Raw genomic sequence first — 27,910 nt, 5'->3', positions numbered from 1 at the left:
GACAAAAAAAATGAGAATACCACATATCAAAACTTATGGGATACAGAGAAGACAGTATTGAGGGGGAAATTTATAGCTTTAAATACATATATTAAAAAGGAAGAAAGAGCTAAAATCAAAGAACTAATAGAACAACTGAAGAAGCTAGAAAATAAACAGCAAACTAATCCTAAACCAAGTAGAAGAAAAAAAATAACAAAGATTTAAGCAGAAATAAATGATACGGAGAACAAAAAAAACAGTGGAGACAATAAATAAAACCAAAAGTCAGTTCTTCGAGAATAACAGTATTGACAAACCCTTAGCTCGACTGACAAAGTCAAAAAGAGAGAAGACCGAAATAAAATAATAAATGAGAGGGTGGACATTACCGTGGATCCTGAAGAAATTTTAAAAATTTTAAGAGGATATTATGAACAACTATATGCCAATAAACCAGATAATATAGAGGAAATGGATAATTTCCTGGAAACACATGAACAACGTAGACTTCTAGAGAAGAAACAGAAGACCTCAAGAAACCAATCACAAACAAAGATATCCAATCAGTCATCAAAAAGCTTCCTACAAATAAAAGCCCAGGGCCAGATGGCTTCACAGGAGAATTCTACCAAACTTTCCAAAAGGAACTGATACCAATCCTACTTAAACTTTCTCAAAAAATTGAAAATACCTAACTCAGTTTATAAAGCCAACATCACTCTAATACCAAAACCAGATAAAGATGCTACAAGAAAGGAAAACTACAGGCCAATCTCCCTAAGGAATACAGATGCAAAAATTCTCAACAAAATACTTGCAAATCAAATCCAAAGACACATTAAAAAAATCATACAACATGACCAAGTGGGGTTCATTCCAGGCATGCAAGAGTGGTTCAACATAAGAAAATCAATCAATGTAGTACAACACATTAACACATCAAAAGGGAAAAATCAAATAATCATCTCAATAGATGCTGAAAAAGCACTCGACAAAATTCAGCATCCTTTTTTGATAAAAGCACTTCAAAAGGTAGGAATTGAAGGAAACATCCCTATTATGATAAAGGGCATATATGAAAAACCCACAGCCAGCATTGTTCTCAACGGTGAGACACTGAAAGCCTTCCCCCTAAGATCAGGAATGGGACAAGGATGCCCAGTGTCACTACTATTATTCAACATTGTGCTAGAAGTTCTAGCCAGAACAATCCAGCAAGACAAAGAAATAAAAGGCATCCAAATTAGAGAGGAAGAAGTAAAACTGTCATTATTTGCAAATGATATGATCTTATATTTGGCTAACCCTGAGAAACTGACCACACAGGTATCTGAGCTAATAAACAAATTTAGTAAAGTGGTGGGATCCAAGATTAATGCCCACAAGTCAGTAATGTTCCTATACACTACAAATGACCTAAATGAAGAGACACTCAAGATAAAGATTCCATTCTTAATAGCTACTAAAAAAATCAAGTACCTAGGAATAAACTTAATAAAGGATGTAAAAGACCTCTACACATAAAATTACATAACTTTACAAAAAATAAATAAAAGGGGACCTAAAGAGATGGAGAGATATTCCATGTTCATGGATAGGAAGGCTAAATGTCATTAAGATGTCAATCCTACCCAAACTGATTACAAATTCAATACAATTCCAATCAAAATTCCAACAACCTACATTGCAGACTTGGTCAATGTAATCTAACTGAGAATTCAGAAATAGATCCCCAGATCTATGGTCAACTGATTTTCGATAAGGACACCAAATCCACTGAACTGGGACATTAACAGTCTCTTCACCAAACGGGTCTGGGAGAACTGGATATTCATATCCAAAAGAATGAAAGAGGACCCCTACCTCACATCCTATACAAAAATTAACTCAAAGTGGATCAGAGACCCCAATATAAGAGTCACTACCGTAAAACTCCTAGAAGATAATGCAGGGAAACATCTTCAAGACTTATATTAGGAGGTCGCTTCTTAGACCTTACACCTAAATAACAAGCAGTGAAAGAAAAAATAGATAAATGGGAACTCCTAAGAACTAAAAGCTTCTGTACCTCAAAGGAATTTGTCAAAAAGGTAAAGAGGCAGCCAACTCAATGGGAGAAAATATTTGGAAATCATGTATCAGTATCTGATAAGAGACTGATATCTTGCATATATAACAAGACCCTACAACTCAATAATAGTACAAAGGCCCAATTATAAAATGGGCAAAAGATATGAAAAAGCATTTCTCTGAAGAGGAAACACAAATGGCTAAAAAAGCACATGAAAAAATGTTCATCTTCACTAGCTATTAGGGAGATGCAAATCAAGACCACAAAGAGATATCATCTCACACCAATAAGAATGACTGCCATTAAACAAACAGGAACCTACAAATGCTGGAGAGGATGTGGAGAAAATGCAACTCTTATTCATTGCTGGTGGGACTATATAATGGTACAGCCACTCTGGAAGACAGTTCGGCAGTTCCTCAGAAAACTAGATATCAAGTTATCCTGCGATCCAGCAATTTCACTTCTCAATATAAACCGAGAAGACCTGCAAGCAGTGAGATGAACAGATATTTACACACTGATGTTCACAGAGGCATTGTTCACAATTGCCAAGAGATGGAAACAAACCAAATGTCCTCCAACAGATGAGCGGATAAACAAAACGTGGTATGTACACACAATGGAATACTATGCAGCAGTAAGAAGGAATGAGGTCATGAAACATATGACAACATGCATGAACCTTGAAGACATAATGCTGAGTGAAATAAGCCAGACACAAAGGGAGAGATGTTACCACTAATGCGAACTCTGTGAAAAATGTAAAACAAGTGTCTTATAATACAGAATATAAAGAACCCAGAGATAGTCAGAAGCTAATAAAGGGGGAACAATAATCTAATATGTACAGATATGATAATAAGGGTGATCTTAATGGTATGGGAATGTCAGGTGTGCTATGGTTCATTAATGGGTTTATAAGTATCAGTGACTCATTGAAGGCGAACATGTTTGTAAATGGTTGTTTAAAGGCATGTAGCCCACAGAATAGCACCACAAACCTAAATAAGTGTTAGCATGATATATTTATAAGGTATGACACTGGTGCAGAGGGTTAACAACAGAGTGGTATGGAAAAACTACCTATTATGTATTAATAACTATATTAATATGAATCTTTTACCAAATCTACATTAATACTAGGGATGAATAATTAGCAGCTGATAAGCGCTCTGGGATGTATTATGTATTGTTTAAAGTTTATGTATGTATTGTTTAAAGTTGAGAGTGACGATGATTGTACAACTAAGTGAAGATAATGTAAGAAACTGACCATTTATCTTGGGATAGAATATATATTATGTAAAGTTAGAAACCCACTACTTAATTAATCAAGCCCTCGACTTGAGGCTTGCTCTTGTGAAATTTAGAGTTGTAAAACAGGAGGCTGAGCCCTCCTATAATTATGCCTATGAGGCACCTCCAGGGAATCTTTTATTGTTCAGATGTAGGCTTTCTCTCTCTAAGCCCAACCCCTACTCCACCCCTACCCCCACGAGGGACATGATTCCCAGGGGAATGAATCTCCCTGGTAACCTGGGACATGATTCCCAGGAATGGGCTGGGCCCTGGCAGCAAGGGATTGAAAATGCCTACTTGACCAAAAGGGGGAAAAAAAGAAAGGTAACAAGCTGAGGTCACAGTGGCTGAGAGATCCCAAATAGAGTTGAGAGGCTATGCTGGAGATTTCTCTTATGCAAGCTCCAGCAAGACATCCCAAATGGCCACAGTAGCCATGCCCTTAACAAAAGTAGTCCCCAAATACCCAGGTCCCTACCTGAGATTCTATAAAAGATGCACTCACTAAGTTTTATCTTTCAGAAACTTAAATCCACCAGTGTTCCTATACAGACAAGTCCTAAAACCAGTCCTTAAATCCTCTTTAAGATCAACTATCAGATGCGGCCCCTTCCCCATACTGTTGACACCCCCTTTCCATATTAACAAGTTAGGGTGCTCACTGCCTAGACACCCCTGAAGATGGAGAAAGAGATTAAGTGAGAGGAAGGGGTAGCAACAAACAAAGTAGATTTAACAAAGGTCTATGAATAATGAAATTTTATATAATTATATATATATTTTTGGATGCTGGGATGTTGGAATGGCTGGAAGGAGGTAAATGACACGGTGGAACTGTAGCCTATAGCATCCTTTGGGTGTGCTCTATAGCTGCTCATTGAATTGTGCTTTGAAGGTCTTCACCTTTCTATATATACCTTGTATTACATAATAAGGAAAGAACTGAAACTGAAACTGTAACCCATAACAATTTTTGAAATTACCCATATGACTGCTTTTTGAGCTGTACTTCAGAGATGACACCTTTCTGCATGTATGTTGTTTCACAATGGAAATGACTGAAGTTGTGGAATGGTGACCCATGACATTCTTTGAAATTTGTTCTCTAACTACTTGTGAAATTGTACTTTGAAAGATACTACTATTAAGTATATATGTTAAAGTTCACAATAAAAAGAAATTAAAATTAAAAAAAAAAAAAAAAAAAGCCAGGGAAGAAGAGATGATCACTGAAAGGAAAACAGTGGGCACTCCTGGTTCTTCAGTCCTTATTAACACAACTGATCATCTAGTTCAAATGACTTTGTTTCTTCCTGTCCTATGAGGCTGGTCACATCTGTCCAGGTAAGTCATTCTAGCCATCATAGGTTACTGATCAATAGGCTTGAATAATTTTTTACTCAACATCCCTTAGGAAGCACTTAAGCAACAAGATACCTATTTCCATGAAATAATCAACAGCTTTACCTTGATGGTATTCATGATGGTCCCCAGAATAGTCATGCCATTGTAAGATTCCTCCAGCTCAAACTCTCCCCTCAAGGACTGGAACACCTGGTTCATTATCTTCTTGATCTGTGTGAAGAAGTGAGGAGAGAAAAAACAAGATCAATATGTATGCTGCCAGGGTGCATACATACTTGCACATCAATGTGCATGGCAGCATTATTCACAATTCCCAAAAGGTGGAAGCAACCCAAGTGTGAATCAGTATATGAATGGATAAGCAAAATGTGGTGTATACATACAATGGAATATTGTAATGGCTGTAAAAAGCAATGGAGTTCTGATACATGCAGCAACATGAATGAACCTTGAGGATATCATGTTGAATGAAATAATCTAGACACAAAAGGACAAACATTGTATGATCTCACTAATATGAGATAATTAGAATTAGCAAATTCAATGTCAGAAACTAGAATCCAGGCTACCAGGGGACCAGGGTGGAGATACGGAATAGGGAATTAATGCTTAATTGGTACAGAGTTTTCAGTTTGGGATGATGGAAAAGTTTTGGTAATGGATGGTGATGATAGTAACACAACATTGTGAATGTAATTAACATCACTGAACTGTATATTTGAAAGTGGTTAAAGGGGAAGTTTTAGGTTGTATATATGCTACCAAAATAAAAATTTTTAAAAACCATAGAACTGTACAACACGAACAATGAACCCTAATGTAAACTATGGGTAAGAGTTAATAGTATAATTATAATTTTGTTTTATCAACTGTAACAAAAGTACTATACTAATACAAAACGTTAATGATAGAGAAAACTATGTGGAGGTCAGGGAGGAGTATATGGGAACTGTACTTTGTGCATGATTCTTCTATAACCTACAACTGCTCTAATTGCTCTAATAAAAAAAAAAATGTATACTGCCAAATCAAGTGATTAAGGAATGCATTTAAATTTCAGGGAGGGGGGAAAGCTAAAATGAAGTCCTCTTAGAACTGTAAGAGAGACATAACTGGTCACGAACTGAGGCATTGAGAGCTGTTGCTATGGAGAGGACAATGTTAAATAATGAGCAGCTATTTGTGACAGAAGGACTAGCCGTGAGAGCTCCCAATCAAGGGCAGGCAAGCTGGGGTGTGTGTACCCAAGACTTCTAGTCCATTTATTGATGCCTCTTCCTCACTGTAACCACCATTGAGAGCTGCCCTGGGCTTTGAGGATTGGCGGCTAGTGGTAGCTGGGCACACTCCCCACTGCCCATTTCCCTCCTATAACTCAGAGGCACTTCCCCTATCTGTTGAAACCCCAGAAGAACAGGGTCCTTTGGGGTCTGCAACCAGGAGGGCTAGGTTCTGAGGGTTAATTAGACTTAGGTCAGACAAGTGGGGCATCACTAGAGATAGGAAAAAAGTTACCAACACAACATGGCCACATTCTTTCTGAATGCTTGATATGTGCATTCTATCCCTTGATATGATATGGTTTGCTTTTTCCTCAAATACCAGCTCACCTTCTCTGAGGGGTCTGTAGCAGCAGCTTCAAGCCCAGACATCTGGGACTTGTCCTTCTCCATTTCCTTGATGTGCTGTTCATTTTGCTCTGACAGGGCTGAAACTTGGGCCTGGAGGGCTAAACACTGCAAAACACACAGACTGTGGTTGTGCCCCAGTAACCAGGACTACCAGGTAGATGTCACGAAACACAAGGGAAGGAGAACCATCCTAAGCATCCACTCTTACCTCACCTAGGTCTGCTGATGACCACCCTCTTCCATCCCTCTTCTGAGGCTGGCTGACTCACTCAGAGCATTCTATTTCCTCCACATTCAATCTCAATTCATAGCTTCACTTTCCCTTTCCCAACAAGGCCACTCACCTTGTTACTCATCAGGTCAAGAATATAACGAAAAATGAGGGATAGAGCTCTATTCACATACACAAATGAACACCGGGCATTAGCAGCCATCTGTTCATCTACAAGACTCTCTCCACCATCTCTGAGTCAAAGGTTTTTAACTGGATACTTTAAGGAAAGAAACTGACCTCTATATCCAGAGAGAAAGTTTTCATACCATGACCCTAAAGCCAGTTATTCCTTCTCTCCTTTATGTGCTGGATGATCCCCCCTACACCAAACTCTATCCCACTGCAGTACATTTGCCAAGGATGCTCTGCTCCCTCCACCTTACCAAGGCTACTTGTCTTTCACAGCTCTGCTCAAATGTCACCTCCTTCAGGAAGCCTTCCCTAGCTCCCCCAGGCACTTTCTCTTCTGGTCCCTAGAGCACTTAATGCATATCTTTGAGTCTCCCTTTGTCTTTTTTCTTGACTGTGAGATTTTTGAAGGCAAAGTTGTTTGTATGCCCTTTCCCAAACACAGTGTGTGGAACACAAGTGACACCCTAAAATATTTGTTTAATAACTGAAGGATCAAATAATAATGGAAAACTGGAGCTATTCTTTTCCCCAGGACACTGACCTGTCATCCCAAATCAGCATGTGAAAGATTACTGACAAACTGGAGAGCTGAACAACTGTAGTTTTGTTTTTTAGCTATTAACATCTTTTGGGCTCAAAAAAATTGACAAGGCACAAACAACCTGCTGGTGTCAAATTAACTGGGCTGCCTAAGCTGTCTGGCTCAGGGAAAACAATATATACCTTTTCCTGAAGTTGCATCAGCTTTTGCTGGTTGGCATCTCTCTGCACACACACCTCCTGGTACCGCTGCAGGTGTTCATCCTTGGCGGAGGCCAGCAGGTGTTCACATTTTGCTTCCCAATGGGTCTGTAGCTCAGCCTGCACTAGAGATAGCTGCCAAGAGAAAGTAGTGGCCATATGCTGGGGGTCCTGTCACAACTAGCGAGGCCCATCTTTCATAAGGCAAAAAAATAAACAGACCAGATTTCATAGAGAAAACTGTTTAAAAGGTCTTGTTTTTAAAGTAAATGTAAATGTACTTTTTAATGTAGATAGGAAGATATTATTCATTGTCAGAGCTCTAACAGGTGCTACCACCAGACAAAAATGTAACTGGCTAGACAGGTCACCAAGGGCTGGGCCATAATGTGATCACTACTTTCCAGACCCTGAACTTTACAATTCAGAAACCTATTTTTTTCAGAATTCCCAGAGTTGACTGAATTGTGGGTACCTATTGCATGCTAATTAAATTTACTAGAAACTGATGTACAAATAGGAGCTTATGAACTTACAAGAAAGGTCACTTCAAATGGATTAGAGATCCAGCCACTATCCCTTGTTTCCCTCCTGATAACCTTAATAAATCTCTTCTCTTCAAGGACCAGCATGTGCCTGAAGGATGGTATCTGGTGGTTGAGAACTCTGGACTTACCATGTTTGGAATATTTTGTAGAAAGAATTTTCTTCATGTTTTACTTAATTAAACTTTAAAAAAAAAAAGGAAAGAATATTCTCCATTTGATTCCTGGCTCTTCTACACATATTTGTATTGCCTTTTTCTACTTTTCCCTAACATAAGAGCATCACCTATGAGAAATGTCACCCTAAAGGATAAGGAAGAAACTGAAACCTTCTCTCTCTCCCTCTCCCTCCCTCTCTCTGAGTCCTTCACATCTTCTTTCTGTTTCCGTACTTCCTCAGTTACCCTTTACCTGCTCTGCAGCTGCTTGGTCTGTGGAGACCCGGGCCTTTTTCAAGAGCTGTCGAAGTTTGTCCAACTCCTCTTGGTATGACTTGCGAATCTCATCCATCTCTTCCTCAGCCTGACAGCGCTCTTGAGCTGACTTCTTTTTCCTTTCTGAGAGGTTCTTAGAAATAAGGAAACCACCATCAGTTCTAGCTGTTTTAACAGAATAAATGGGAGTGGTGGGGTGGCGGTGGTTACTAACCTCACAGGGTCCTTATTCCACTCTGGACACAATTCATTCCTTAGTTTCATTTTCTCTATATGTTTAATATTTTTGGCTACTGGCTAAGAAAAATTGTGATGAGAAGAAGGAAAACAAGAAGAGCTTCATCTACGACTCTGTTAAGAGATGGGGACCATCCTAATATTCATGAGGGTACAGGGAGGTAGACACTCTCCTACCCTCTCTGGGTGGCAATTTGACAGGCCTGTAAAAGCTTTTAAAATGCACCCACCCATAAAGTCTACAAATTGGAACTTATCTTAAGGAGTCAATAAATGATGCTCATAAAGATTACGTTACAGGGATATTCATTACAGTAGTGTCTTACAATAATGAAAAACTGAAAATAGACAAATTACCAACAAGAACTGTTTTTTTTTGTTATTGTTGTTATTTAATTTTTATTTCATAATCATAAACTTAGACTTGGAAGGGGGAGGATAATGTAGAACCCAAAGAACTGCAGCAAGAGCACAATGATAGGATACTGTGAGCAGACCAGGGGAGGTGGGACGCTCTCCTGGGCTACAGAAGGAATGGTCTGGTGGTTAAGACAAAACACAAATCAAATTTGTCCACAGTTGGCAATGGTGATCTTGCTGGTCTTGCCATTCCTGGACCCAAAGCGCTCCATGGCTTCCACAATGCTCATGCCCTCTTTCACCTTGCCAAAGACCACGTGCTTGCCATTCAACCACTCTGTCTTAGCAGTGCAGATGAAAAACTGGGAACCATTTGTGTTGGGTCCAGCATTAGCCATGGACAAGATGCCAGGACCTGTATGCTTCAGGAAGAAGTTCTCATCATCAAGCTTCTCCCCATAGATGGACTTGCCACCAGTGCCGTTATGGCATGTGAAGTCACCACCCCGGCACATAAACCCAGGAATAATTCTGTGAAAGCAAGAACCCTTATAACCAAATCCTCTCTCCCCAGTGCTCAGAGCACGAAAGTTTTCTCCTGTCTTTGGAACTTTATCTGCAAACAGCTCGAAGTAGATGCAGCCTATGGGCTCGCCGTCAGCGGCAATGTCGAAGAACACGGTGGGGTTGACCATCGTGGCAAGTGAAAGAGTGCGGCAGCGGATGGTGGTGTCTGCCAAGAACTGGTTTTTAAAAAGAACTGGTAATATTGTAGAAGAAACTGAAAACAAAGACCAAGATTTGCCCCCTAAAGAGACACTAGGCCTAAATAGTATAACTAGTGACAGTTACTGAAACCACAAAGATCAGTTAATTTTATTCATATTTAAACTGTTATAGAACATATAAAAAGATAGAAAGGAGTCTGCTTTGTTCAACGGGGCTATTACCCTGATATTAAAAGTTTAATATAACAAAAGATAATCTCAATTAAAGGACAGCAAACTAGAAAAATATTTGCAACATATATGACTGACAAGGAGTTGATACCTTCAATAAGGTTACTAACCAAACTAATATTACAATACCAAAAAGGGTAAAAGATATTTAAAAGAGTACACAGAAGAAACAGAATAGATATTAAATATATGAAAGCTTTCTACAAATAAAAAAGCCATATTAAAACAAAATATATTTCACCAATCAACTAATAAAGATTAGAAAACTAGTACAAGCAGAGCTGCAAAGATGTGGAGAAATATGCATGCTCACATAGTGCTGAAAGTGTAAGTAAACACACTCTTGGCAGGATAATTTGGTACCATATGTAAAAAAATTTAGATGTGTAGCATTTCCTCTGATCTGGCAATTGTACTTCAAGGAATCTATCCTACAGGAATAATCAAACAGATATGCAAAAAATAGTTATATGCTGTAAGAATGTCCATTGAAATAGTGAAAAAATGAAAACCTGAATATCCATCAATAGGTGAATAGTTAAAAAAATTATGGTGAAGCCTCACAGTAGACTATTATGCAGTAGTTAAAAAGAATGAGAAAGATCTATATGTATTTATGTAGTACAATTTTCATTATATATTTTTTAATAAAACAGAGCGTTGAACACGATCCATTATTAAAAAAATGCTATCTGTGTGTATATGTATGTGTGCATATGTGTGTGTGTGTGTGTGTATTTTATACACATAAAATAATCTGGATGTATACATACATCACACTGTTTAGTAACCTCTAATGCATGAGGTTAGAGAGGGAAAAGATAAACTTGACTTCTTAGTTTACACATTTTTGTATTATTGATATTTGTTACAAGTATATACTTTTGTAATTTTTAAAGGTAAAAAATGTTTATTAAATAGCTAATCCTGGCCACTTGAATTCAACAGAGAACTTACCTTTTCTAGAGACTCCTTCTCAGCTCGGAGGTCAGTCAGCTCCTCCTCCAGAGATGTCACTTTGAGTTCTAGTTGTCTACGGCTCTGCTTTTCATTTTTGAATTTGGACTGTGCTTGCTCAGATGTTTCTTGGAGCTCTGGGTTAGAACAGCAGACAGCCTTAGCTGCAGAACTAGAGCTGCAGTGGGCCACATGGTGTTTCAACAGCTTTTTAAAAGCTGCATGCTGTGGTTCCCCAATCCTACCACACAAGCATCCTCCACACCTTTCTTTCAGCATCACCTCAGTGACAGCAGTAAGGTTTATCAAGCCATAAACTGACTCTCCCACCAACCCATATTTATCCTGTAAGTCACATCTCTATACATGTATGTCACATTCTACACATATAAAATGGAAATGTTCCAGGCAGTCTGAGCCAGTTTGGATGTATCACGGTCCACAAAATGCCATGTTCTTTAATGCAATCTTGTGAGGGCAGGTTTGTGTCTTTTGATTAGGGTGAAACCTTTTGATTGAGTGTTTCCATAGAGATGTGACTCACCCAACTGGGTGATACTTTTGATTAGACTATATCCATGGAGGTGTGTCCCCACCCATTCAGAGTGGGTCTTGATTAGTTCACTGAAGTATTTAAGAGAGAAGCTAAGAGCCAAAACAGACCCAGATGCTGGCTGACGCTTGGAGATGATTGGAGTTGAAGGCAGAAAGACACTTGGAGATTCTAAGCTAAGAGATGAGGCCCAGGGTTGGCCCTGGAGAAGTTAAGAAAGGACCCAAGACACTTAACAGAGAAAGGCCCTGAGAGAAAGAAGCAAGGACACATAGGAGCTGAGAGAGAGGAGCGAAGACAGAAGCCTGGAGACATTTTGAAGAAAGGTATTTTGAAACACAACCCAGGAGGCAAAGGATCAGCAGACGCCAGCCACGTGCCTTCCCAGATGACAGAGGTGTTCTGGACGCCACTGGCCATTCTTCAGTGAAGGTATCATCTTGTTGATGCCTTAGTTTGGACACTTAGAACTGTAACTTTGTAACTTGATAAATACCCTTTATAAAAGCCAATTCATTTCTGGTATTTTGCATAACAGCAGCTCTAGCAAACCAGAACACAGTTAAGAGACTACCTTTGAAACAGATCTCATGACCACCACCACCACCACCACAATTCCATTCCAGTCACCATCTCCACACAATGTAAGATCCAGATTTGTTTGGTATTGGTCCAGGCCTTTCTTCCCTGCCTGAGTAAGGTATTCTCAACTTTCTTGGTAGCTGGGACATTCTATCAAGAGTTTGCTTTCAAAACATCCCTTTTCAAAGAAAGCTATTGGAAATAGTTTTTAAATTTTTAATGCACCAAAATTTATTTTGTTTTTCAAACTTTCAAGACTCTTATGGGCACTTTTGAGGTAATTATTATAGGTTATCACAGTATCTCCATTCAAATCAAAACCTGTCTAACATGTTTGCCTCATGTGGCCCCAGGTGGAACTCTAAAAGGGAAAGGATTTATTTTCAAGAAAACACATTACCAACTGACATGTGCTTTTTGGCTCTCTATTAGGCAAATGAACTTCGCTTCTTCCCAACTGTATGGTTGCTCAAGCTTCACCTAGACCATTGGGCCCATCTTTGCCCTCCACATTTGTTTAAACACACCAGGGTGGATGAATCACCATGCTGGTCTTCCTAAATCTTCTATTCAAGTCACCATGTCTTACACGTCACCTTTGTACAAGGTACCAGGCTAACACTAATTTGGAGGAAAGAACTTTATAAAGATGAGCAAGAAAACATTCCTGCCTTCCAGAAGCTTGCATCCTAGAGGGAAAAACACAGACCTATAAATAGTGCTGATCAAAGGCTGACTATAATAATTATCATAATAAAGTATTAAGACATAAAGGATTTTAAAGGTAAGATCAAATATTCTGGAGGCAACTTCTAAAAGATGCAGAATTTCGGAGAGACCTAGAGACATGATTAGTATTTTGGAAAAGACTGGAGGCAAATACTGATGATGCACTTGGCACACCAAGTTCAGAGAACACCATGAAAAAAAGCAAGACAAGAACTATAAGAGGTACTGAAGAACAGCCAACAGGCTGGCTGGTACGTTTAGAGCCAGGATGACTAAGGCAATGTAATGGGAAATAAGGCAAGTAACGCAGTAGTAACTATATAGAGGCCAACCTGGAGGGTCCTTGAGTGCCAGGATGAGGAATTGTGATAATCGATCCTATAGCAAGGAGGCAATCACTACAGGAAGCACCTCTTTCTTAAACTTCCACTGAGTCACAGGTTAGAGGAGCACATTAACTCTTTCAGGCATATGAGGCCAATCAAAGTACCAACGATACTGAAAGTAGCACTCCCCCAAACAAAGGGAAACTACGGTAAGCAATCAATTCTAATGAATAGTCAGTTCTTTCATTGTCCTTCATATAAGACAGTTATATAGGGTTTATATTGGTCCACCTTAATTTTTAGCTCAGTCCCTAACAAACTATATGAGCATTAAGCTAAATGGATTAAAAGGAAGGAAACTGTAATTCCTTAAATTTTAATGGCAAAAATCCCAGCCCCCTCCACAAAGGGCATACCTGTGAACTTGGCCTGCAGTTTGGCAAGTTGGCCCCTGAGGAGATCTGTCTCCTTCAGGTTTTCCGTCAGCTGCATCTGCAGCTCTGTTTCTTTTTTTTGGTGAACAGTCATTTTCAGTTGCAGATGAGAGACCTGTGCAGTGGCTGCTGCTAGCTCTTCTGTCACCTTGGCCTGAATCATAACAAAGTATGACGACAGTTTAAACGTGGGTGTTCCTTGTTCTCTAAGTGATGACCCAACCTCACATAACTCTATGCTAATTGAACTGGCAAATCAACTTCTACCTCTACCTAGTTCTACTATTAGTTCTATAATGTTGTACAGCTCAGTCACATGAGAGTAACTGCTTTAAGGGTCCTTGGAAGAACAGAGCTAATGAAGGGAACACTTCAACTTCCTTGAGAGCTCTATGCATTTTATTAAATGGTGCTCTGGGCTAGCCAACAGGAGCTCAACTTTATTCTAAAGGACCCAACTATTTTCAAGCTACATCTGATGAAACTAAAATGACTACTGTGGCAAACCCTCTAATGATTTTCTGTGTATTATATTAAGGCTGATGTTAACGAGGATGAAAGGGAATTATAAACAAATGGCAAATACCAAATATATTTCACCTGAACTGATACAGGAGACTCACTCAGATCACAGCAAAGGCAGTGGTTGCTCTGCTGGTGACTAGTCTCTCCAACCCCAAACAGCCTATATTATTGTACTCTACAAGCATTTTGATAGTTGCTACTTTCTTACTACCACTTGTCCCTTCTCATGGCTTCCATTGTCTCCACATGGCTTGCCTTATTCCAAAGACTTTATCCATTTTTTAGCTTCCATTATAATCTAACTTTTCGAATCTCCTAAAAGTGGGGAAATCAAACATGTTAAAATTGGATATAAAATAAAAATAAATAGGCTATGACTGAATGTCTAAGAATGTATGTGACTTTCAGAGTGAGCTCTGAGATGGTGGTTTTTGCTGTTCAGCAGCCTTAGGTATTCACCTGTGTTATATATACACAGAAGACAATGGCAACTAGAACTTCCAGACTCAAGAGGGATTTCATCTCCCCCAAGTAGAATAAAACTTTTACTGTCCTGCCTTAAATGGCCTAATGAAAACGGAACACAATGCTCAGAGAACTTTACATCTATTTGTGGCTCAGAGAATTCCCTTGTATCAGAGCAACGAGCACTCTCACAAGGCCACAGCAGCAGCTAAAGCCACCGGAGGGGGATGAACTCCAGGGGAGAGGCAATGGCATGGATGGTCACTTTCTCATCAAAGGACAAGCAGGGTGTTGAGCAAAAGCTCAACGTACTCTGGAGTCATCCCACTGGAAGGTAAATCACAAGTTCTTTTTACCTCAGGTCCTTAGCTAGAAAAGTATTAGAAGCATAAAAAGTAATAATGTCACCCAAACACACACGTGTGTACAGAGAAAGCAGTGAAAGGATGAATAATATATTAACAATGGTTATCTCTTAGTGGAAGGATTATGGGTGATTTCTCTTTTATTTTTGCTTATCTGTATTTTCTAAATTTTCTAGAATGAACAGAAGCAACTTCTGAAATTAGGGAAAAATACGTATATGCAGACACACCAGTAACCTACACAGTGGATGGGAAGGGTCCCTGCCTCCCACCCTGGATCAAATTCCGCTACTGACATGGAGAGCTGGGTAAAAAAAGCAGTGACAGGAAGAATCAAAAGTTCAGAAAAAGAGTGAGAAAAGATTTCCAGTTAGAAGCAGGAAAATGGCACAAAAGAAACTGGACAATTTGACATAGGAAAAAGAATACAGCTTTGCCACTGGCTGGTAGTGAGATCCGGGGCAAGCCTTCTCTGGGCTTCAGTTTGCCCTTTTGTAAAATAAGAAGGTTAAATTAGATGACCTTTAATAGATCTTCTAGTTTTAACCATTGTTCCATGATTTTATGTGGAAATATTAATCCTGTCATAGAGAAAAATAATTTCACTTACCAAATTTTCACTGAACACTTAACAAAGAACCATAATTTTCTGAGCTGTGTTTGTAGACCAAAAGAAAAATAAGGGAGAGTCAGGCTGGAAGTTTGACTGGAATAAAGGAAACCAAGTGAAGCCTGTGGTACTTGGTATCCTATTCATCAAGGATAGTGATACTCAGCCCAGGAGAGTCCCTCAAACAGATCTGTATAAAGTATGGTGCCTGGAACCTTGTGGGTGTTTGACAGATGTTAACTATTATCACTGTTATTATTATTACCACTGTTTTTGCTATTATGGACAGAGCATCTACTGGGCTCAATGCACCATGTCAAACATCTTTGGAGTTTATCAATGTGAAACATTTAGATGAATTAATGAGCTAATTCATGGGTTGGCAAACTATAACCTAGAGGCCAAATCTGCCTGCTGCCTGTTTTTGGAAATAGGTTTTATTGGAACACACAAACAACACTGACACTCAACATGAGAGTCACTTGGCAAACCTATTAAAAACACAGGTGTCCAGATGTCACCTCCAAAGATTCTGACAAAAGAGTCACTGATAAGAGCAGTGATTCCTACACCTGGCTATGTATCAGAATCAAGGGATGCTTTTTAAAAGTTCAGATTCAGACCTCAGTTGGATACCCCAAATTAGAATCTCTGGAGGTGGGGCTTAAGAACACTATTTTTAAACAAGCTCCCCAAGTGATTCTGAGGCAGCCAGACCAGTGTTTGGGAACCAGTGATCTAGAACACGTTATAGTAATCATTTTAGCCTTAAACAATAACAGCTGGGTGCGCTTGATAGGCTTAAGAAAAAAAAAGAAAAGAAAAAAATGAGGAAAGAATAAAGGAAATGGAGAACAAAAAAAGAAGAATCAGTAAAAAGTATATTTAGGGGGAGTGGGGAAGTGACTCAGGTACCACTTAATGGTAGCATTATCACACACAGGCTGCCTCTAAGCATTAGGAGTCAGCCACAACGAGGGATGGAGCAAAGTAGCAATGGGAAAGAAACAGGGTCAGCACTGGACAGGGCTGCACAGGGCAAGGCACTGCTTAACTGAAGATAAGGTGTCAAAGACATGACTTCCCTGGAAACCATGGCTAAGAGAACACAAAGAAGATAAGCAGAAGACGTAAGTAAGGAATTTGCATCATTACCAGAATATGGGAAAAGTGTCTAAAGTTATATAAAGTGCATTCCTCAACTTTTCACATTACCAGGGAAAATTCAAATACAAAATATAAACTATTCAAACTGAGAAGCTAGCAGATGAAAGGATCAAGATCTCCCAGCTGAGGAGTGTAGCCCAAGCAAGAAGGAATCCATTCTGGACAGTGCCACCAGAGTAAGAGAGGAGGGAGTGGGCTTCAGAGTCAGTCAGTACCAACCCAAGACCCAGTAGAGTTTTTCTTATAGTTACTGCAGTAACAGATCAAATTTCCTGACCCTGAAATGACTGAAGTCAAACAGCACGATTTTAAAACACTTTGGCTGCCAGAGACGAAGGATCAACGTAAACAACCCTAAATTTTACTAAAAAACAACCTACATATCAGTTACCTGGCACAACAGGTTTTGTCAAAAGAATAAATTTAGCTTCTCATAACCAGTATAATTCTTACCTTGAGCAAATGACCAAGATCAGGTATTGCAAAACTGTATCAAACCTGGAGAATGAATGTAATAAAATCTGCTCTCTTCCCAGTGATGGCACAAGTTCTGCTGAAAAGCAGATGGCTAAGTACATGCACAGGACCACTCCTTAGCTCTACACTTCCTGGTCTGGGCTGGTCTCTCCCCAGTGACTTTACCTTCTCTTGCTCAGCATGCAATACTCTTGCCTGTGTATTTTCTGTGGCTGTTTGAAGTGAGTTGTTTCTCTTCTCCATCATCAGGTTACTCTGCTCAACATACCTGTGAAACAAATAGGGGGAAAGCACCTAATGGGTGCCAGGCACGGCCCAATGCATTCAGTCCTCACAACATCAACCTGTACTGTTATCAAAAACCATTTGAAAGCATTCTGATTTCCTCAGATCTGAAGTAATCAGGTTTGAACGTAAGAACTTGGGCCTAGGTGAACTGCTCTGCATAATAAAGATGAGAGTGGGTGTGTGCTGAGAGGAATCAAGGAGGAAGGAGATGGGAGTAAGCAGGGGCAAGAAGGAGGAGAGAGGAAGAGAGAGTCACTCCTCCATTTTGGCCAGGTGGGAGACAAGAGAACTGGGAAAGAGAAATATGGGAGGATTTTTAAAGTGAGATGCTGTATACTGTGACATCTTCCCATGATTCCCCAAATATTCAGAAGGCTCCACAAAAATTACAAAATGCATGGGTTTTATATAGAAATCTGAAGTTTGGCTGAGCTCTAGTTGATAAAAAAGACACAGCCCACACAGAAGAGAATAAGAGTTAATGTCTGGGTTTTTAAAGTATTAACACCATTTTCACAGATGAGGAATCTAGGGCCAGTAAGGAAAAATAAAATGCTAAGTCTCACTGCAAATGAAGGGCAGAGCTGGGATTTAAGCACAGGTCTGCCCTACACCACAGCTTACTGGGCTATTTCTACCAAAATTTCTCTCAGGAAACAAACAATAATTCACATGACAGGCAGAAAACAGAAATAACAGTAATACACACACACTGCCCTAAACAAAGATGTCTATTTCATTTGGGCATTTACAGATTAAACCCTTTTATCTGTCCCAACTAGTGCCCTGTACCTGTCATTACCTCTGATTTCGATCAATTAGTTCACTAATCTTGTCATTCTGTTCTTCTATTCGACTGCTCTTTTCAAGGAGTTCTTGCTTCAATCTTTCATTTTCCTAAATTCAAAATATATGATGTGCAATTTAACCTTAAGAGAAAAGTGCCAGATACAAGGGAATCAATTTGAACTGACAGTGTGACATTGTTACATTTTTAGAGACAAAAAACTAGAACTCATGTCCATACAGATCCAATTTTAAAAACAACACATTAAATCATAACTGATGTAAACAAATCACTTTGCCGAATGGATCATATGTATAAATGGCTATAAAATGAAGTGAAATTCTGAAATATGATCAGAAAGATGTTTCCTTTTGACTAAATTGACACTGATAAGTCACATGGCCCAAATTAAGTCATTTTGGATTTTCCAAAATTTTCTCAATCCAGGGTTGCATTCATCACATGTTCTCTAATTCTGGGGTAGAGGTTTGAAAGGGCAGGTCCCCTGGAGAGAGAGCAGGGGCAGGAGCTCCCAACTGAGGGCTAAATCACTCTCACCTGAATAATTCGTTGTATATTATTCATAATCATGCTTGTTTCCATTGTAACTGACATGCTAGGAATGGTCAGGGAATTGCCAGCACTATGCTTCTGCAACTCTTCAACCTACAAAAGGAATGCCAAAAAGACCCTGAGGAACTTTTAAATGGAAAAAAGGGTAACTTACCCAAGATCTGACCACTTTTTTGATGGGGCTAAGTTTCTGAGACCATCTCTAAATGTCAGCTAGAGTCTTCTTTTGCTAACTGGATCCCCAAATAATGATAATCATCCTTCTAGGGAAATAACTGCTAATTCCTATGAATTCAGGAAACAAGGGAAGAGTTTTACCTATGTCCTGCTTGGTCCCTGTTTGTACCCCCTGTTTCTACCCCCACTTAAACACAGCCCCAACCCTGACTCAATCACCTTGGTCATGAGATGATCCATTTTATCAGCCACTTTGCTGACTGCCATTCGAATTTCAGTGTTATGTTGCCGGGCTTCAGTCATGAGAAATGAAGCCATGTCACCTGAACCTAAATAGACATAAGCCAAAGAGAAACTTACGGAACTGGAGCAGAGGATAACATATAAGGAAAAGCCAATAGCTCTTTTGGCAAAGGAAAAAAAGAAATTAACACTTCTATATACTAGGAAATGCTGTAGGTAGTTTCACACTGTCAGGAAATGTAGAGGAGAAAGTAGAAGCAAAAGGGCTCAGGAGCTAACAACAACTAAGCTACGCTCCTGCAAAATGCATTAAGGGCTACAGTCTGGTCCAAGGGCACAGGTATGTACTCTTTGGATTGCCACAGCACTAATACTCAGACCACTTCTCAATTCATCCAACTGTATGCCAGGTACTGTCCCTGGTATCAGGGACACAGCAGTGAACAGAATAACAGTGCCTGCCTTGGTGAGCTAGTGATCTAATGGGGATACTGACATGTAAATAGGTAATTATATCAAAGTGTTTTAAATGAAAAAAAGGGACCTTGTCTGAGGTACAAAAGTAACACAGAAAAAAAGCAAAATCAACTCTTCGGCAATATACATACATGGTATGTCCCTGAGGGGAGAGGGGAGAGGGATGGATAACAACCAGGGAAGGCATCACAGAGGAGATGACAGTTTCTATGGATGAAAAAGGGTTTTCCAGAAGGAGAAGGGGGAGGGCTTCCAGAGAAAGGCTGCATCCAGGAAACCCTTACCACTCTAGAACCACAAATTATGTTATAGGATATACTTGCTTCTCCCTACCACTATCCTAATACCAGAGGTGATCACTGTGAAAAAGGCAAACTGCAGAACAAGACAGTAGGGTTCCATCCCAGCTGTTTCTATTTTATGTATTTATTTTTTATTCAAGATGCCCAGACTATTCCATGCATAGAAAATATCTGACAGTTGCCTAAGAAACCATTAACAATAGTTTCCTAGGGTCAAGGGATTTTAATGATGGGGAAGGACAGTATCCTTTATATTGTTCTAATTTTTATGAGTATGTTATTTTCATAATTTAAAAAATTTAACAATGTAGATACCTGAGACATTGAACACATACACACAGTCATCCTTTCTCCCAACATCCTCCATTACTTTCTATAAACTTTAGCCACTCGGACAGAGAAAGTAAAAAGGGCGTGCAGGAAATAATGCAAAAAACAAAGGGCAGAAAGTGGGTATAACAGATCATTTTGTGATGATGGAAATGTTCTAAAATTCAATTGTGGTACTGACTGCAGAACTCTATAAATTTACTTTAGGAAAATCATTGAATTGTACACTTAAAATGAGTGAATTTTATGGTCGGCAAACCATATCTCAACAAGCTGTTTAAAAAAAGCAAAGAAATAAAGGGTAAAGAGTTACTAGACTAAAAATGAAAAGAGAGGGGAGGAAGAAGAGCACAAGAAGAACAGAAGACAAGTTGAGGGCGAAGCTCCCTACCTTGAAAATGGGGAGCTTGAGAGAGTGGTACGGGGTACAGGGGCCGGACAGGCTGCAGCTGGGAAGTGCCGGTGGCTGCCTGGGGATAGGCGTAGGCTTGCGTACCTGCATAAGGCTGAGAAAAGGCCCAGTTACTGCTCCCATACAAAACATTCATGTCTCTCTTTCTTTTGCTTACATTCTTCGTTAATGCAGTAAGATGAATAAACTGAGAGGGGTTTTAAACTCATTACAGCTGGAGCAGGAGATTGGGATTTGGCCTTGAATGAGAAAGACAGAGGAAGTTTATCTATGTAAACCAGTGGTATTCAGACACTGAAGTAGTCAAGTGATTTACTTAAGTAGGAATTCACTCTCCAGTCCTGTTAATTTTCTAAAACATTTAAACTTATTTAAACTTTAAAATTTATCAGTAGTTTCCAAAGCTGCCACAGTGCCTCTCCCGTATCACATTCTTATCTGTGTGATAAGAGCTCTTGTTTTTCTCTAAGACTCATTCTCCTCAACTATAAATGGAAGATAATAATACCCTCTTAGGGTTGTTGTATGGACTAAAGGAACTGATACAGGAAAAGTCCTAACAGCTGGTAAGTTAAATGTCTGGCAGATAGTAAATGCTCCATAAATAGCAGCTATTGTTTTAATGATCCATGGATAGTCTCCCTTGAAATAAGGAAATACTGTTCATTTCCATGGACAAACATAACTGCCCACCTATTTTAAGAAAATCTTAGTTTAAAGGATAGTAATTCTCCACTGGGAGGGTAGGGAGAGAGCGGGGGGGGGGGGGGGCGGCAGGGCACTTTTTTCCATTTTGATACACCCTGCTCACTGCTGCCACCATCCCACCCCATTAAGAATCATCAAGGAAGTGACCCACTGTTACTGCTGGGAGAGTGTCTTATCCACCAAGCGTGTTGGGGCAAAAGAAAGATTCTACCACCCAGGCTAACAGTCAGTCAAGGAAGACAGAAAAAAGCCCACTTTAAGAGATCACTTCTGGAGGATAACTAGACAGCAAAGTCTAGCTGCATCTTCCATACAGCCTCCACCCAACCCAGAGCCCTCTAGCTGAGTACAGTACCGAATCAGCCTGTCAGCTGTTTGATAGAGAGAACGGAACACAGAAGACTTCAATATATACCCCTCAACTAGAAATGAGTGACAAAGAAAGGAAACAAACATTGATTGGGCCTTTAATATGTGCCAGGCCTTGTACTCGGTGCTTTGTTGGTTGTTGCACCTGTAAAGATAGGTAATCCTTTGCCTGGTTCACAGACGAGAAAATGGTGGTTTGGGAAGGAGAAAAAAAGAAACTCTGACTTTTGGGAAGTGCAACTATTTGATTGGGCAGAAAGAAAAAAAAAGACTGACTAGAACCATAATAAATAGCAGCTTATAATTAACATGGTTTTTAAATACTGTTACCTGCAAGGACTGAGCATTTCCAGATACAGCTGAGTAGGAATCGAGAGGTGCAACTTGCATTAAGGCAGCAGAAGGTGCTTGGAGCCCAGAAACAGAAGGCTGAGGAGCTAAGATAAAGCAAGAAATGTTTGCTGTTACCCATCCTTTGCTTCTCTTTGGTATGAGTCTGGACTAGCACCATACATGCTGTCATGCTTCAGACTTGACTACTTTCCTCACCTAGTCTCCCAAAGCTAACTCTACAGTGGAAGGAAACAGGGAATTCTCAAGTTCCTTGACTCAGGCAGATGATTCCATCAGCTGTGTGGCTGACAGGAAGTGCAAAACAACCACCACACAGGGAGACAGATGCCTCACTAGCTGAGTGCAGATTTCCAAAACTGACAATGTAATACAGCTAAAGACAAAGCAAGTGGAACAAATGCATCTCTAGGCCTGAAAATGCCCCGCCCAGGGACAAACTGACAAGTTTCACTTCAGTCCAGTTCTCAGTACTAATTCAAGAACAGTGATGATAATCTTAGCACTGACCCAGTTCAAGGGCAAAGAGCCTCACAGAGCTTCCTTACCTTGTGAGGTCATCTGCGGTAACACTGTATGGGCTGCCTGAAGAGAGGGCTGCATAGACGGAGTCACCATGGGCTGCCCAGCCCCTCGCAGGGCAGTCACGTCCTAAAACAGGCACAACGGTTTTGGTCCTTAACTGAAGGCTGAGAATGACTGTCCACCATATACCCACTTACAACACAGAGTTTTTAGGCAAAAAAAGAGGAAAGAAAGGCAAGCAAAAAGCCAGGAGTGTAAAATGTGGGTTGAGGGGAGAAAATACTTATTCTATTGCATTAGACTTCGATCCTTTCTCCTTGTAAAGCATATCAAATAATTAAATATAGTTTATTTCCGCAAGCATTTCAAGTTGCTCAAGTTTTATGGCCCGAAGCAGCTAAACTAATAGTTTTCCAGAAGGTATCATTTTCTAAACCAGCAATTGCCATAAGACTAACCTAGTCTGTTTCCACAGAAAAGGGGTCTCTTGTAAGGAAACCCAGGGAATAATCCAGCCTCTTCTCTTCTGCCAAATAATCTCCACATGTCTCAAAGTACTCAATGAAAATCAGATAAAGAGTAAGATTTAATGTACCTCCTCAGCATGCTATTTTTACATAATATCATTTTAGATGCTTTCCCCCATTCTCCCTTTTTATAAAATCAAGGTTAGGTTGGTCCTTACTATGACTCCAAACAAAGTTATCCTTTAAACATCTTCCTACTTCACAGAAGGAATAGGAACATTTGAGGCACAATATGCAGAGATTATGATCTGCTATAGTTCAAGGGCTGAAATCTTTGTGACATTCTTTTACTTTAGAACATACCCTCAGTCCCCCGATATCCTCTTCTGGAAAAACATTCCAGTTTTAGATCACTACAGGTCTAAATCAACCAAAATGTCTAACAAGAGAGTAAGAGGAATTATGATAAATCAATATAATAGAATACTAGAATACATTACCTTTAAAGGTAATGCAGATGTGTTAATATTAATAAAATGTTCATGATATAACATTAAGTTAAAACATCAGGTTACAAACCAATATACAAAGAAGAATGTCCTTTTTAAAATATATGTTTCTTCTTCCTTTAGCTATGCTTTAAATGATTCTAAAATGGATAAGTACCACTTAAAATTTTAATAAGTTTTCTTCTTATTTCTAAGAATATTATTTTATCTAAATTTCATTTTCAGGGGCCAGACAGAAATCAATTCTATAACAAAGTTCCCTACTTTATATCATATTCCAAATGACTTAAAATTTTAGATCTAAGTATGAAATAATAACAAGTATTTTTAAACATACATGTTATGTTTACAATACCTTAAAGTAGGAAGGCTTCCTAAGCATAATACCAGCAGCAAAAAGCAAGACTGTTACTGCAAAGGAGAAGCTAGGCATGCTTATAATTGTGCCTAAGAGTCTCTTCCTGAATGCCTCTTTGTTGCTCAGATATGGCCCTCTCTCTCTAGCTAAGCCAACTTGGCAGATGAAATCACTGCCCTCCCCTCTACGTGGGATCTGACACCCAGGGGTGTAAACACCCCTGGCAATGTGGAATATGACTCCCGGGGAGGAATCTGGACCCAGGGTCGTGGGATGGAGAACATCTTCTTGACCAAAAGGGGGATGTGAAAGGAAATGAAATAAGTTTCAGTGGCTTAGAGATTCCAAAAGGAGTCGAGGTCATTCTGGTGGGCATTCTTACGCACAATATAGATAACCCTTTTTAGGTTCTAATGAATTGGAATAGCTAGCAGTAAATGCCTGAAACTATCAAACTACAACCCAGAACCCCTGAATCTTGAAGACAATTATATAAGAATGTAGCTTATGAGGGGTGACAATGTGATCGGAAAAGCCATGTGGATCACACTCCCTTTTGTCCAGTGTATCGATGGATGAGTAGAAAAATGGGGCCAAAAAAAAAAAAAAAAAAAAAAGCACCCAGTGTTGTTTTTTACTTTAACGTTCTTTTTCACTTTAATTTTTATTCTTATTACTTTTGTGTGTATGGTAATGAAAATGTTCAAAAATTAATTTTGGTGATGGACACACAACTATATGGTGGTACTCTGAACAATTGATTGTATGCTTGTATGACTGCATGGTATGTGAATATATCTCAATAAAATTGAATTATTAAAAAAAGAAGTTCTAAATGAAAAAAAAAAGCAAGCAAAAAAATGGATAGATATTTTAATAAAACTCTTGAACTTCTAAATAAAAAATAGACCAAATACAATCCAAAAGACAAATCAGTATGATCTTTGCTAATGGGCAACATCAGTGGGAAGACATTTCCCAAAAGGATCTAAACATTCAATCAACAAACAGTATAGAAGCCCGGGGCCCAGGACAGTTAGGTTTGACCTACTCTCTCCTTGTAAGATCTATAGTTTACCTCCTCCCTGAAACTCCCTGAGATACTATTATCTACAAGATAATCTACAAGCCTCCCCCTTTCCCTGCTGACTACAAGCAATCCCTCCCTATGTCACAGGATACCCCCCACCTCCCGCTGCTGTGCTTATATGCTCATACCCACTGGAATGTGAGGCCCTTATAACCGGCTTGATCAGCCCCCCCTAAAGTGCAGAGTACCTAAACACTAAGCTCTGAACCCACTGCCATTCAGAGCAGCTAACTTCCATTTCCTTGCAAGTAAACCCTAAATAAAAGCTCATGCCTCATAATGTGTCTGGTGTCTCCTTTAGTCCTTCAGCTGCAAAAGTCTCCCCCTCCCGCACCCTGGGCTGTAACAAACAGGAATCGCATACCTGTTACTTATGGGTTGAGCATCATGCTGTTCAAAGAGTGATCTTCATTGCCATTATAGAGTCTAGTAAATACAGGCTAAATTAACTACTTAAACTGCCTTGTTTTTGTGATAGGTAAATGGAATTGCTTTTCCTTCTTAGGAGAAGTGATAAACACAGTAGAAACACATGGACATTTTGCATGTAAACTATCTAAATAATGATTCTGGATTAGAGGCAGAAGAAAAGGCAGTAATTGCAACCAAAGGAACAGAGGGTGGCAACATCTGCTCTATTTATTCTAATGCAGACAAGGGGACGTACTTCAATTTCTGAATCATTGGAATCCAGCTGTGGTGGGAGGATGGGCAACATGGGCTGGCCCATTTTAGCCATCCGAGAGATCAACTTGGCCTTGACTGTATCAGGAGTCTAAAAAGAGAGCAATGTCACAAAAATCACTGTGATCACTGTTCATTACCTACAAGCAGCTTTATCCCTTGGGCTCTTGTATCAAATCCATCAACAAGTCCCCCTGCAATATCTATTAGAAAGCATTTCCACCAGACAACGAGAGTTAAAGACTTCTTGGCTATAACCATACCTGGGTCACAATTAATAACAGCAATAAAAATAATTCCATACATGTTTGGAATGGACAAAGTGGTTTCATATTTGTTACTTCATTTCCATCAAGTCTTCACCAGGCATGATTATTCTCATTTTACAGATAAAAAAATTAGGTATAGATCTTTGAGATGACAGTATGCTTTCAAAAGCCTGGGAGCACTTCAGTAGATAGACATTCAGAAGAGACTAGGAAGAGAATAAATAGTATATCTAACACTGAAGCACACTTTAACTGAGGGGCTTCACCCCCAATCTAACACCATTCTCCACCTTGCCTAATAATAATTGCATAGTATAGGCTCCGAGCTAAGTGCTTTATAAACGTATACTTCTAATTCTCACAAGAACTCTATAAGGGGTTAGATTACTTGCTCAAGGCCACATAGCATGTAAGAATAAAGATTTGAACCCAGGTCTGTCTATATTAACAAATTAGTAAAGTAACCGTTAATTTTTAGCCTAAATCAACAGTTCTCAGTATTTTTTTCCTCTACCTGCCATACCTTCTCGGCACACTAGAGGTGAAGGAGACAGACTTACATACTTACTGTATTTGTTGTAAGCTGTTCACTGAGGGAGTTAGATTTGTTACGAAGAGTTGGCTCCCTAAAAAGCAAATACAATGTATCCTGAGATAAAACAAAATCTATAGTCACGAGTCCAGATTATACTGGATATCCAAATTGCTTTTGAAAATATTGTCAATTACATGGTTGTAAAACAGAGTTTTAATTCTTCTTTATTTTATATAATCTTTCAAAGCTAGTGAAAATGAACAATTTTCTATTCAAATGCTTACTATTACATATTTTTTCTGGGATATAAACTATATTTATACTCTTTGCCCAATTTTCTTCCAGAATTGTAGAGATATTCTTATATATCTGAGTTAATGCTTTTATAGACTATGAATGTTAATCCTTTGTCAGGAAAATCTGATGCAAGTATTTTCCCCACTTCCCTCACCCCACTTTTTTCTATATTTACAATTATTTTAGTTTTCAATTATATTCCTATTTCTGAATCCCTCTAAGAATAATTTTTACAGAAAACAAAAAAGCTTGATAGAACCCCAGTATGTTACCCTAATTTGAAAGGCATCGATGTGGGTGGTGACACAGCAGGATCAGCAGAGAGGATGTCAGCACCAGGTATGGGAGAAGGGGCTGCAGAATCCCGAGAACTAACACTCTGTCCATTGGAGCCAGAATCTCTGGCAAACTTCACCTAGAACAGATCCAGCACAGGTGGAACAGGCTACGAAAAAGGCACTTTCCCCACTTCACTCACTTTTCATTTTTTATTTATTCTTTATTACACAAGTCACTACCTGTTCATTGTAGGTAAATCATAAAATGTAGATAAGAAGAAAAAGATATTAATCACCTGCAAACCAACTACCAAGCAATAACATTGCTAGAACTTTGGATGTATTACTTCACATTTTTCTGACACATATGTATTTTATATGTATATATATATAATACATGTGTGTATACATACATATATGTATGTATTTTTTATAAAAATGAGGCAATATTGTTGTGTAACCTGCTTTTCTCACTCATTGATAAATTAACATATATCCATGTCATTGAATATTAATCTACAACATCATTTTCAACAACAGAAGAGTATGTCTCATTTTAAGAATCATGCCCTTAACTGCTATATTCTGTAAGTCTCCTAAGGATTCTGGGAAAAGAAGTCATAAATATCTTGGCTATTACAAAATACATTTGACCAAA

At 39.1% G+C, this 27,910-nt stretch overlaps 1 protein-coding gene across 7 annotated transcripts in view; it reads right to left on the bottom strand.

The window, feature by feature from the left end:
• FKBP15 (FKBP prolyl isomerase family member 15) overlaps positions 1-27,910 on the bottom strand; it is a 70,659-nt gene that overhangs the window by 7,477 nt on the left and 35,272 nt on the right. For 5 of the 7 annotated variants that reach the window (XR_005219111.1, XM_037851155.1, XM_037851156.1 and 2 more), the window contains 16 exons: positions 27,247-27,389; positions 26,711-26,768; positions 25,857-25,964; positions 22,789-22,891; positions 22,220-22,326; positions 20,792-20,906; positions 19,268-19,377; positions 18,857-18,964; positions 18,314-18,408; positions 17,389-17,491; positions 13,597-13,768; positions 10,991-11,127; positions 8,455-8,610; positions 7,481-7,633; positions 6,331-6,456; positions 4,823-4,930 (listed from right to left, as the gene is read on the bottom strand). Coding sequence is in view for 6 of the 7 variants with exons in the window: in XM_037851155.1 (XP_037707083.1) it covers positions 4,823-4,930; positions 6,331-6,456; positions 7,481-7,633; positions 8,455-8,610; positions 10,991-11,127; positions 13,597-13,768; positions 17,389-17,491; positions 18,314-18,408; positions 18,857-18,964; positions 19,268-19,377; positions 20,792-20,906; positions 22,220-22,326; positions 22,789-22,891; positions 25,857-25,964; positions 26,711-26,768; positions 27,247-27,389 (1,902 nt within the window). In the remaining variant the exon portion in view is untranslated. Of the gene's footprint in view, positions 1-4,822; positions 4,931-6,330; positions 6,457-7,480; positions 7,634-8,454; positions 9,818-10,990; positions 11,128-13,596; positions 13,769-17,388; positions 17,492-18,313; positions 18,409-18,856; positions 18,965-19,267; positions 19,378-20,791; positions 20,907-22,219; positions 22,327-22,788; positions 22,892-25,856; positions 25,965-26,710; positions 26,769-27,246; positions 27,390-27,910 lie in introns of those variants that run through there. The other 2 variants (XM_037851157.1, XM_037851161.1) reach the window with 2 other exon arrangements.

This window comes from Choloepus didactylus, chromosome 10, assembly GCF_015220235.1.
Source record: "Choloepus didactylus isolate mChoDid1 chromosome 10, mChoDid1.pri, whole genome shotgun sequence".
Lineage (NCBI taxonomy): Eukaryota > Metazoa > Chordata > Mammalia > Pilosa > Megalonychidae > Choloepus > Choloepus didactylus.
Note: the sequence above shows the minus strand (reverse complement) of the source record. Positions and strands in the feature narration are given on the sequence as shown.